At 45.8% G+C, this 13,118-nt stretch overlaps 2 protein-coding genes across 6 annotated transcripts in view; one reads left to right on the top strand and one right to left on the bottom strand.

The window, feature by feature from the left end:
• Frmd5 (FERM domain containing 5) overlaps positions 1-5,430 on the top strand; it is a 43,854-nt gene extending 38,424 nt beyond the window's left edge. For 2 of the 4 annotated variants that reach the window (XM_033764943.1, XM_010624858.3), the window contains 2 exons: positions 2,860-3,200; positions 3,380-5,430. In XM_033764943.1, coding sequence (XP_033620834.1) covers positions 2,860-3,200; positions 3,380-3,427 — 389 coding nt within the window. In that variant the 3' untranslated portion in view covers positions 3,428-5,430. Of the gene's footprint in view, positions 1-2,859 lie in introns of all 4 variants that reach the window. The other 2 variants (XM_033764941.1, XM_033764942.1) reach the window with 1 other exon arrangement.
• A 289-nt stretch (positions 5,431-5,719) lies between these two features.
• Positions 5,720-13,118, bottom strand: part of Wdr76 (WD repeat domain 76) — a 60,204-nt gene continuing 52,805 nt past the window's right edge. The window contains exon 13 of one of the 2 annotated variants that reach the window (XM_019207598.2): positions 5,720-5,915. In XM_019207598.2, coding sequence (XP_019063143.1) covers positions 5,741-5,915 — 175 coding nt within the window. In that variant the 3' untranslated portion in view covers positions 5,720-5,740. Of the gene's footprint in view, positions 5,916-9,856; positions 10,326-13,118 lie in introns of those variants that run through there. The other variant, XM_010624857.2, reaches the window with a different exon arrangement.

The raw sequence follows: 13,118 nt of genomic DNA on the forward strand, positions 1-13,118 counted from the left end.
CGGAAGGTTCGCCCTGGGGAAGGCAGCACACACGCAGGTCTGAAAGTAGGCAAGGACCCCAGAGGAAAGGCTTCAGCTGTCCCAGTGGGCCCTGCTCTGGCACAGCTGCCAAACAGTGTTAGCAGAACAGCTCCAAGGTGGGAGGAAAGCCCAGGTTCCCCAAGAAAAGCGGTGAGCCTGCCTCTTTCCCACCACGACTTCTCCCTGTAGCCAAGGTGCCAGGGCAGGACCTCAGCCCATTTCCCTCCTGGCGGCTCTGGAGCAGCAGCCTCCCACACACTCCTCAAGTTCGGGTGAAGGCTCAGGGGCCAGGCAAGCATGGACCCTTGCAGGGTCAGGGCAAGAAGAGGACATCTTGTTTAGATGGGGAAAAAACTAAGATTTCAGTAGTTAAATGGCTTCATCAGTTCAGAGCCACAGAGCCCTATGGAAATAAAGAACTATTTTCCATGAGTCAAGAGTTCAGATGTCCCATCTCTTGAGGGGCTTCAGCCATGTGCTGCTCACACCTATCATCTCAGCACTGAGAGACTGAGGCAGGCAGATCCCAAGTTCAAGTTCTACATGGACAATTTAGTAAGACCCTGTCTCAAAAAATAAAACACTAAAATAAAATAGGTCTGAGGGTAGAGCTTAGTGGTAGAGCCCCTGGGTTCAATCCCCAGTACAAACAAAAAGTAAGTTCTTTTTTAAATGCAGTTGACTGACTGGCAGGGGAGGACCATGAAGGACGAGCTGGCATCTCAGGACACAGGCCAGCAGGGCCCAGGAAACATTCTTTTGGACAGCCCAGGCTCCATCCGACTTCCTTCCCGGAGCCCACACAGCAGTGTCAGGAAGCCTTCAGAGGAACTTTATTTGCTAACTCAAGAAACAATAGTAAAACTTACAGAAACATTAATACCGCATTATGGTGCATAAAACCATGCCATCCCAGTGAGACTCAAAAAAAGAAGTCTATGAACTCATTAGCCTGACTGTGCCCCCGGGGCTGCCGAGATGGCTTCACTCAGAGGCCTGACCCTCAGCGGCGGATGGTATGCTTTCCACACAGCCTCAGAGCTGCCTCCCACACTTTGCTAGTGCGTGACTTCCTTGTATGCCCTAGATAAAGGCGAACATCTTCATGACATTACATCCTGGGTTTTCTGGGCGAATCTTGATCCCCCTATCTTCTGGGACTTGTCCCTGCCCTCTCTGTACCTGAGAAGTTGGGCCCATATACGGGCCTCAGGGAAGGAGCTGCAGGCCAAGAAGCATTGCTTTTTATGGCTCTAAGCACTTGTGGCTGAATGTAGTCCTCTGATAAGGCAGCCTCCAGCCTCTCAGTGCTGCTCCTTCCTCCCAGCACAGCCTGATGGGACATTCGGGAAGCCAATCTCCAGCCAACACAGGACTGTGCTAAGTCCTGGGATCTGTGACAGTCCTTTGTCTCTGGCTAGCTTCTGTCGTTCTCTCTATACTCCTGCTTGGCTGGTTTCCCTGAAGAGACCGTCTGGTTTAGACTGAAGAAGTTTCTGCCCTCCTGGGCCACCATGGGGAAGAGTCTGATTAAGATTCACACCCGAGTCCCCGTTCAGCTCCGACTGACTAACCACTGCCTTCGGCCCCTGAACGTGCGTGTCCTGAGGATGGGGCCCCGGCTCCAGAGCAGGGTCCTGACGACTGTGCCCCCTGACCCAGCACGAGCCACCTCTGGGCAGGGGAGTCAGCTGGAGCGCCTCCCAGGTAAAGGGGACACCTCCCTGCTCTGCTGCGCCCCTCACCTCATCCACCCCCGACTAACAGATGAGGGTCAGCAGGGCTGGCGGTGGTTTCCGTGGGTGGGTAGACTCCACGTCTGGCTCAGGACAAGCCTGAGGTGGATGGTCTGAGAGCCACACAGGTAAGGTCTGCTGCTGAGGGAGTAGAAGACTAACCTCTACTGAGGGATAGTGGCAGGCAGGCCTTCTACTGACAGTGCACACACTATCCGTTATCTTGTTCCCTGAGAACCCCAGCAATGCGATGACTGACTTCTAGCGACAGTCTCCATGACCCGATTCCCCTCTGACGTCCCAACACACCTCTCCTTCCCCAGCCAGCTCAGAGCTTACTTGCGGGCCAAACCGAATTTGCACTGCAGTTGTTGCTGGCAGCTGTTCTTCCATACTCTGGCTAATCCGGCAGTCAGAGGTGTCTTTGTAAGGAGACAGGACTTTGAGAGGGTCAGGTGGCCCAGGCTAAGGTTCCAGAGAAAAGGGGGTAGAAAAGTGCTTGGGAAGTGAGCCATCAGCACACACTATGACCAAGGCCTTAACCTTCATGTATCAGTGACCCATGACTCACCCCAAGGTACATCTTTCTCCTGCCGCATGTGCCAGCGGTGCATCAAGGAAGAAGACAAGAGGTCAAGGCAGCATCAAAAGCTCTGAAACAAGGGACAGGGCTCTTATTTCAAGTTACTTCACAACTTTCTTGGGAAAGCTGAGACCTAGATGGGAGAGGCAGGTGAGGCTGCGGACTGTCTTTCATTCCCCAGAGTCCAGCTCTGCACTGGGGATGGTCTACAATTCAGACTCCCTTTCAAATGGAGGCTAAAACCAAGGCCAAGACACTAAAGGCAGGAAAAACTGAACTGTTAATAAATTAAGCCAAAGCCATAAGCAAAAAGAAAAAAAAACAAGAACACTTCCAAAGTGATCAGTCTGATTTCTGTGGCTTCCCTCATCCCGTTTTTGATGTCAAAACAGAGTGTGGCAAGCACTTGTACTGGTCAAGCAGGGTGTGCGGGTGGATAGAAGTGAGAACAGGTGTGACTGGACAGCAAAGCATGGGTGGGGGCTTGAAAGCCTAGTCACACGCCTTTTGCCTTTCCAGGTCTTGAGTCCCTACGGGACAGTGCCCATTCCACCCCAGTGCGATCCTCTTCCCATGGGGACACCTTCCTGCCTCACGTGAGGAGCAGCCGAGCAGACAGCAACGAGCGAGTAGCTATCATTTCGGATGAGGCCTACAGCCCCGCAGACAGCGTGCTGCCCACCCCCGTGGCCGAGCACAGCCTGGAGCTGATGCTGCTCTCCCGGCAGATCAATGGAGCCACCTGTAGCATCGAGGAGGAGAAGGAGTCTGAGGCCAGCACCCCAACTGCAACAGAGGCGGAGACGCTGGGCAGAGAGCTGAGGGCCCTGTGTCAGGGGCATGGCAGGCCAGAGGAACAGGTGAATAAGTTTGTTTTAAGTGTCCTCCGTTTGCTCCTTGTGACCATGGGACTCCTCTTTGTTTTGCTCCTCCTCCTGATCATCCTTACCGAGTCTGACCTTGACATTGCCTTTTTCCGAGATATCCGCCAGACCCCCGAGTTTGAACAATTCCACTATCAATACTTTTGTCCCCTCAGGCGATGGTTTGCCTGCAAAATCCGCTCAGTGGTGAGCCTGCTCATTGACACCTGAGAAGGCATGACTCCTCCCAATAACTAGCCAGGTGGATGCAGGAGCCCGGCTACCCCTCCCAGCAATGGGACCATCGCGGAACCATCGGCACACACACCAAGTCCTCCCATGCGTCAGAGCCCACTGCAGCCTAGGAGGGGTGTTCCCAGGAGAAGGAAGGGACAGGCGCAGGCCCCATCCACACAAACTGGGAAAACTCATTTCCTCCCGAGGTTCTCTCAAGAAAGGCGCAGCAACTCATTTCTCATCTTTCAATTTGCAGGATAATTTTTGGTTTTGAATTTTGATTTTTCATAGATGTTATTTTGAAAGTATCAAATAAAAACTATTTATTTTACTATTGCTCATTATCCCAGTAATGTCCACTAGCAGATGGGATGCTAACTGAAGACCAGAGAGCCGTTGTCCTCTGTGTTCTACAGCAGCTTTCCCACTGGTGCTCAGGTTGTGAGAGGCGCCGGCCTGGAATTGGAGTGGGGCAGGCCAGGGGTCTGCACAGTGGAGACTGCTTAGAGTCAGAGAGAGCTTCTTAAAAAAATTCCATGTGGAATGATTAAATGGAAAGTCGCTTCTTATGATGGTCTGAGTTGGATTTTCTTTTCCTTTTGTTTTTTCAAATCTGAGCGAAGTGGGCAACTGAAGGGACCACCACCAAGCCAGCAGCAGAAGGGGTAGGGTAAGTCTGTCCCCTCAGACTAGCGCCTAGTGGGCCTCACCCTGTTGTGAGCAAGACTTCTGTGATGTTCCTGAAGGACCTCAAGACCGAGAGTTCCAGGGCAGGGAATGAATTCAATGATGCCAGAGGGCACCATCAGATATGCTGGACAAAGTTGGTACCAGACACCAGAGCTAAGTGATCTGAAAAGGCTGGGATGCACAGAGCAGTGCTTATTTTATACACAGTGTGCCCCCTAACAAAAGACTATCTCAATTTATATTTTAACAGCAAAATGTTATTTTCTTATCTATTCATATTTTGTTTTTACTTTATGGATTAATACAGCCTGATAAAGTAAGCAATGCAAGAAATTGATCCTGACACTAGAAAGCATCAGAAAATAGGATTCTAAAATAAACACAGAGCCTTGGAAGGGACCAAGAAAAGAATCTCTAAATGGGATTTCTAAGAGATGCTACAAAATACAGAAGGTGACTGTGGCAGAGACCAACACTTAGACGTAGAAGTGCTGCCCCCCTTGGGGTCACCCTCTGCACTAGGAAGTAAGTTCTAGGACAATACCTGCGTCCTAGCTGAAGGAAGGAGGCCTCCAGAGGAGCTCGCAGAAGCACAGGGACCCTAGGGGTAGGTATGAGGTGAGCTCCCTTGGCCTGAGCTCTGCAGCACTTAAAACTAATCACACACAAGGTGTTGTTTTCATCTCAGGGAGAGATTTCTGTGTCATCCAGGCCTGAGGACTTACTTAAGGGTAGTCAGTGGACACTTGAGGTGCACAGAGCAGCAGAGCAGAATGCATCAGCTGTAGAACTTATCTCCTCTAATTTGTCCCCCAAGATGGCAGAACCACGTCCATGTCTAGAATATGACAGCCATGGCCAAATTGGGGGGAAAGTCATTTTAAAGACAGCAAAGTTACCCTTTTCATCTAGAGGTCCGCAAACTTCTCCTGAAAAGCGCCAGATAATAAGTATTTTGGTTTTGTGGGCCATACTGTTACAACTACTCAGTTCTGCCATCATAACACAAAAACAGCCACAGATAAGCATACGTGAAAGAACATGGCTATGTTCCAATAAAGTCTGATGAAAATAGATGTAGGCTCAATTTGGCCTACAGGCTGTAATAAGCCAACCCTGATGGAGACAATAAAACTGACCACATTAGCAGAAGGCCACCTCTGCTCGATTTCTGGCATATGTTAAAGACTCATGCGGGTTCCCAGAGGAGGTGCTGGGGCTGCTTGTTTACAGGGTGCTCAAACAACCAACCAGCAAAGATTCCAGAAGCCAAGATGAGCCAGATCAAGTACGAGAATACTCAAATGTGGCAAATCTAAGAATGTAGGTGGGCCTCTCTGATCATCCCCACACAGCAACAATTCGGGCAGAATCACAAACATCTACTTACCAAGTAACAAGGAAAAATCAAGGGAGACCCTTGTGAAGATTAGGGATCACTTAAAACCAACTAGCCACTGCCACTTGTCATCTGCATAGCAAAGGCTTTATGTAGCACAGGACTAAAGTGAAAATAACCCAGAGATGAAAAGGCTGTCCAGAGGCAGGCTGGTGGCAACGTGGATCTCCGCCGTCTTGTGCAGCATGGCAGATGACCTCGTGGAGCACTCCTACCTCAGTCTGTAGGGCAGAGTCTCCACAGTGAGCGGTCTCACCTCCGCCCTTGCCTGTCCCCACGGGAGAGATGCACAGCTCTGCCTGGCGCACTTCTTGTGTTGAGCTCTGACCGTACGGTACAGTGGTCCGTGCCGTTCCAGCAGCCCAGCAGAAACGTTTTTTCTAGGGCTTATTCCAGAAAATATGAATAGAGAAATTTCCTTCAGTTTGTTTTACAAATAGTGCTTGAATAACAAACCTTTGTTGACAACTAGTCTTTTTTGGTATTTCCTATTAAAAGTAGTTCCAGTTTTTAATCTGGTTTCACTATATTCTATTGTCTCCTTTTTCTCTCAAATTAGTTTTATCTCACTGTAGAAAAAAACGGTTTCCATCCTGTCCTCTGTCAAAGATAACCTTACTGAAGAATAGTGTACCACATCTTTAAGCAGTAGAGGGTAAACTACCTGCAAATGTGAATTTCTTAGTTTCATTTACAAATATATAGTTATTAACTTTTCGTGTGCCAAAAACTCTTAAGTTATTTTCCTTCAAAACAATGTACTTTTTTCTACATATGCAGTATGTAGTTAGCATAAAATCATTGGTGCCATGAAGATTATTTTTAAATTTAAATAAATATTTAAATACCATGGAGAGTGGGCTCTTTCTTTAACCTACAGCTTGTCTCACTTTTAGTAAAAATTACTAGCTAGTTCAGCAGCACAGCACCTGCCTCACAAGTGCGAGGTCATCACTTTGATCCCTGGTACCGAAAAAAAATTTACTAGCACACAGATGAAGGGTACCAGTGGGATTCACTTAGCCAACTGCTGTTCACAACTGAGGCCATATCAAATTTCGCCTCTATCTATCCTTGCCACACCCATAGATGCTGTTACAGAGAAGCTACAAATGGGGAATGATCTTAAAGATGAACTGGACCTCATTTTTCTGAGAAGGAAAACCAGAAAGGTTGTGATTTTCCCAAGATCGCGTGTGTGTGTGTGTGTGTGTGTGTGTGTGTTTCGTTGGGTTTTTTTGGTACCAGGGATCAAACTCACGACCTTACACTTGTGAGGCAGGCACGGTGCCACTGAGCTAAATCCCCAGCCCTATTCACAAGTGTTTGCTGCTGAAGGGTTTACATTTCTGTATCCAAAGTTCCGAAATCCCCGCTTTCCTGGAGAGCTCTCAGTGACCAGAATACTGCAACAGGACAGAACAGCTCAGACCTTCACCTGGCCAAGGGTCCACCCACCCACACAAAATAAGAACTGTCTGCTCTCTCCCTGAAGTCAGCGTCATAAAGTGGCCCTCACACAACTCCAGCAGAGCACGAACTTGCACAGAGGCCACGCTGTAGAAGGCTTAACCCACAAGGTGGGAGCAGTCAGAATCCACACAGAATCAGAGTCCAGGCAACTGTAAGCATTGCAGAAGTACCTCTCATAAGGATGACACGTAAGGACATCCTAAGGGAGACAGTTTCCCTTTATGTGCTTTCTAGATTTACATAATCACACCATCATAAAACGTATCACCAAGAAGCAAGTCCCTACTCATTCTCTTTCCTCCGGCATTCAAGAAGATATTACTCTACTAAGTGACATTGGCTATAAATTGCAGTTTATGAAGCTGCAATGGCAAAAGAAACTACCAAAGTGAGAAACACCAAGAGCTCACTAACATTTATTGCAGAGGCCAAGCACTTACTGCCAAGCATGGTACTAAATGGAGAGTCGTTTTCAGCATCTTCAACAATCCCCAGCTACGCATGGGAGCACGCTCCTGTGATCCGGGTACTCCACCCAGCCTGGATCTCAGCAACTTAGCAAGACCATCTCAAAATAAAAGGAGGTGCTGCCATAAAGATAGATAACCTGATGCGCTCGTAGGTAAACAGGTGCAACTTGAGGCCATAGTATCAAGTGAAGACACATGAGCTTAACTATCACACGGTTTCTCATGTAAGAAACTCAATCTATATCTATAGATAGAGATAGAGCGGGGCAGGAGGGAAAAATAGGTAAATAAGGAGTAGGGGTATCTTTTCAAATGGGTGGGATAATGAGATGGAGGGAGAGGGAAAAGAAAAAAAGAACTGAAGGGGAAAATTTGTGAAAATGGAGCTTTTGCAAATGGAAAGGGGACCAAGAGTTAGAAGAAGCAGGGAGAAAGGGGAAAAACAGATGAAAAAGAAGAATTAAGATGCATTATTTCCATGTACCAACTCCCCATGATAAAGATGATCATTATGTACTGCAAAGAAGTACTAATTATAAAAATGCTTAAATGAAATAGTAAAAATTTTAAAAGGGCTGGAGAAGTAGCTCAGTGTTAAGGTCTTGGGTTTAATCCTCGGTATTGCACATAAGAATAGTAATTCCCACAGAACTAACCTCTCTAAAACCTGCGAAATTAATTGGTTCAGAAAAGGGAAGGAGTTCAAGCCCCTCGAGATGATTTAAATATCTCACTCAGCCAGGGATGCAGTTTAGAGGCAGAAAGCTTCTTGCACACTTGATGCCTTGGGTTCAATCACCGGTACCGCCAAAATAAATACACAATTCAGTCTCGCTTAGCTGGACTTTCCATTTCATACGGTACTTAGCAATTCCCTGATCATATCAACTAGAACACAGAGAATGCCCACTTATTATAAACACCGACAACCTATTAGTAAACACAGAACACTCAGATTTTAATTACAGAGAAGAAAATTACTTAGGAAAAATTATTCTTCAAGGAAAATAACCATCACTTTATTTCTGATATATAATTATGAAAAGATAGCATTTCTTTTAATTCAGTGCATAAGCTATTTACAAATCTTTCAGTAGTACTTTTGACAGTGAGCAATGAAGTTGATTGATGTCACACATATTAGCCACTGACTTAGCAGCTCCCCTTCCTGATAAGACACTTACCATAAATTCTGAGAAGAGACAATTTCAGAAATATCAAAAGTGCTGAATACTTCAGAACATTTCCCCAAAACATGAGTAGAAATAAAAGTATTCACTTAACAGCTGCTGAATCTCCTCTGGAGAGGTGAAAGATAGGCACACATAAGGCAGTCAGGAACATTCTAAGGCGGTAGCTTTCACTTTTAACAAAAAAATACATTTTACATCAGAAATACATAAACATAGACCTACATATATATGCATATGAAACTATGTTTCACTAAACAATACTAACTCTAATTATGTTTTCTGATTTTTTTGTTTTTGTTTTGCAGATAAAGTATTGCTATATAGTCCAGGCTAATCTAGAATTCACTATGTAGCCCAGGCTGGCCTCCAACCCAAAGTGACCCTCCTGCCTCAGTCTCCCAAGTGCTGGGATCACAGGTGTGCACCACCACACCCAGCATCCCTTTCCTTTTCAAGCATCAGCTCTGCACAGCTAACCCCCTAATTTGGAGCACTGCTGACAGGCAAGCTGATGCTGGGAATAAAGGGGTCTGAACCAGTGCCATAGACCCCTGGCACCCAGGCTGGATCTTGGCAGCCCCACAGGTCCTGCTCCAGGGACCTCACCTGGGACCTCGCCTGGGACTCACCCAAGATTTCATGGAAAGGCTGGGTGCAGAAAGACATTCTCAGATATGAAAATAAAGTTTCAAAAATCACCTTTAGGACCCCTTCCAGTAAATGGGTCTAGAAATAAATAATTAACTTCAAACTTTAAAATAAGCCAACCTATCTATATATCACTATAGGATCAAGACCATTATCATTAAATTATCAAAAAGTTAATCATTCAGGGCAAGGGATTTAGCTCAGTGGTGCTGCTTCCTGCCTCACAAGTGCAAGGTCCCAAGTTTGATCCCCGGTACTAAAAAAAAAAGTTAATCATTCAAAGCTTTACAATTTGTCATGCTAGTTTCTTAACATGCTGCCTAATGAAAGTGCTGAAGCCCTAATTCCCTTCCCAGCCCAGAAAACTTCCAAAAGCTTCTGCTTTACTAAAAGTACATTCTGCCTAGAACTTTGTTTGGGTTTGTTTGTGTGGGGGTTTTTTGTAGTACAAGGGACTGAACCCAGGCAGGACCTCTGCACTGAGCCACATCCCCAACACTTTATTTTATATTTTGAGGACAGTCTTGCTAAATTGCTCAGCCTGGGCTAAAACTTGAAATCTTCCTGCCTCAGCCTCCCAGAGCCCTGAGATTACAGGCACGCACCACCAGGCCTGCCCATGGTTCTTATTCATCAAGCAACTGTGTATTTCTTAAATAAAACATATGACCAAGTATAACACAAAGCCACAGGAATCTCGGGTTCTTCTGACAGTGATCAATCTGAACAGTGAACCTACTCCAGAATTCAGTAGCTTCCTGGCTTCATGAAAATGTGCAGCCGCCCACTGGAATTCCCCCCCGCAAGGACATAGCGGGTTGGGTGCATGGCATTGATGGAGCACACAGAGCCGAGGCCCTCCCCAAGGAGGGAGTGCACCCCCTTTCCCGTCTCATGGAAGACCTCCACACGTCGCGGATGGGCCATGCTGCCAACGATGACACAGTCTTCTTGCTTAGGGTCCCACACGGCCTGGAACCTGGTCAGCCACCGCCCAGTGATGGTGTTGTGTCTAGCGGGAGAAAACGGTGAAAGTCTCTTAATGAAACATTTCCCCTATCCTCAATTTGTCCTCATGTAAGACAAAAGCTTCAGGACAGAGGTAACATCTTCCATCTCTGGTCTCACTGGTTTGCTCAGAGGGCAGGTGATCACAAAAGTATCCAAGTATCCATCATAATGGATTTGGTCTTGGTCTGGTTTTGTGAGGCAGATTATTACTTCAGAGTCCTGCCTTGCCTGGAGCTCACCACGTAGTCCAGGCTGGCTTTGAGTTCAGGACAGTTCTCCTGCCTCAGCCTCCCAAGCATTGAGACTGCAGGTTTGTGCCACCATTCCCCACAATAAGACAGGTACCTCTTTTGCTCACTACTCCTAGCTCAATGCACAAAGAGGATTTTTTTGGTGGAAAATGCCTCCTTTTTGTAAGCACATCCAAAGAGAAGCCTTAAAAATAAGAAATCTAGAGCCCAGGATTTAGCTCAGTGGTTCTGAGCCTCACAGGTCACTTGTGAGGTCACCTGCCTCACAAGTGCAAGGTCCTGAGTTCAATCACCAGTACCAAAAGAAAAAGAAAGAGAGAGAGAGAAAAAAGAAAGAAATCTACATGCTAGGTTGTTACTTTAACAAGATGTGCTATTTCCCCTACTTGTATTCCCCTGACAGCATTTTATATTCCACACAACCTTAATATCAAAATTACATTTAAGACTCTGGAGATAAATGAAAATGACAACATCCTGAAATGTGTAGGATACAGCAAGAGCAGTAAAGATAGAAAAGCTAAAGTGGGGGCCAGGGATTTACCTCAGTGGTGCTACCACCTACATCGCAAGCCGCAAGGTCCTGAGTTCAATCCCTGGTACCAAAAGGGAAAAAAAAAAAGAAGAAAAGAAAAGCTAAAGTGGTAAATGCTTACATTAAAAAGATGAAAGGGGCCGGGCGTGGTGGCACACGCCTGTAATCCCAGCACTCGGGAGGCTGGGACAGGAGGATCGCTGTGAGTTCCAGACCAGCCTGGGCTACACAGTGAGTTCCAGGTCAGTCTCAACTACATAGTGAGACCCTGTCTCAAAAAACAAACAAACAGGTCCGGGGATTTAGCTCAGCGGTTCGGTGGCCTGCCTTGCAAGCGCAAGGACCCAAGTTCAATCCCCGGTACAAAAAAAAAAAAAAACAACAACAAAACAAAAACAAAACAAAAAAAAGATGAAAGGGGCCAGAGATTTAGCTCAGTGGCACCATGCCTGCCTCGCAAGCAGAAGGTCCTGAGTTTGATCCCCTGTACAGGGGGAAAAAAAAAGAAAGAAAATTCAAATAACTGAAATCATTGAGAAAACATTATAACTGATGCTACAGAAATAAAAATAATTTTAAGAAATACTATGAAGAATTATATACAAACTGGATAACCTAGAAGAAATGAACAAATTCCTGGAAACACAACCTTCCAAGACTTGTTCCTGAATAAACAGAAATCTAAACAGACTTATAATTAGTTAAGGAGCTTGAAGCAGTAATCAAACCTCCCAACTGATGAATGTAATCATTATATACTGTAAACATAAACACCTAACAAAAATTCACACATACACACATACACACCCCCAAAGCCCAGGGCACAACGCTTCCCTGAAGAATCCCACCACGAACCGGAATCAGCAGCAGTGCTCCTTGCTAGGGACCGAGGAGGGAGTGCTAGCACACCCATCCTCCACCAAGGCCAGACCAGGACACCAGAGGGACCTGCAGACCCTTACCCTCCATGAGTACTGATGCAAAAGTCCTCAACACAATAAGAGCAAACCTTGAGCCAGGGATGTAGCTCAGTGCCACCATACCTGCCTCGAAAGTGCAAGGTCCTGAGTTGGATCTCAGGTACAAGAAAGAGAAAGAAGAAAGAAGAAAAAGAAAGAAAAAACAAGAAAAGGGGAAAAAAGGCAAACCAAATTCAATACCACATTCATACACTGTGATCAAATGGGATGATTTATGTTAAGAACATAACATAACATACCATGCTAGCAGAACAAAGGACAAAAATCATGCAGTCATTCCAAAGGAGGGACTAAAGCATTTGACAAAATTCACCACCCCTTCATGGTAAACACACTCAACAAACCTGGTGTGGTGGCTCATGCCTGTGATCCTAACTATTCAGGAAGCTGAGATAGGAGATTCATAAATTCAAAGCCAGCCCAAGCAATTTAGTGAGATCTTATCTCAAAATAAAAAACTGGGGGGACAAAGGGGGCAGAGGTGTAGCTCTGTGGTAGAACTCTTGCCTAACATATGTGAGGCCCTAGGTTCTATCCTCAGTATCACCATAACAATAAGAAAAAAAGCCCTAGAATACAAGGAAACTATCTCAACATAGTAAGGCTATATAAGAAAAGCCCACAACTGGCTAGACATGGTAGCACATGACTGCAATCCCAGCACTTGGGAGGCTGAGGCAGGAGGATCACCCTGAATTCAAGGCCAGCCTGGGCTATACAGCAAGACAATCTCAAAAAAACAAAAAGGAAAAATAAATTAGAAGAAAAGCCCACAACTAATACACTAAGTGGTGAAAGACTAAAATATTTTTCTCTAAGATCAGGAAGAGGCAAAGTTGCCCTCTCCTACCACTTACAGTCAATACAGTACTGAAATCCAAGCCAGAAAAATTAAACAAAATAAAATAAAATGAAGGAAAATGACACGATATTTACACAGAAAACCCTAAAGATTCCATGCATTGAAAAAAAACTTTAATAAACAATTTCAGCAGTTGCAGGACACAGTATCACCATATATATATACA

Source organism: Fukomys damarensis, unplaced genomic scaffold (genome assembly GCF_012274545.1).
Source record: "Fukomys damarensis isolate Sample0158 unplaced genomic scaffold, DMR_v1.0_HiC HiC_scaffold_17, whole genome shotgun sequence".
Lineage (NCBI taxonomy): Eukaryota > Metazoa > Chordata > Mammalia > Rodentia > Bathyergidae > Fukomys > Fukomys damarensis.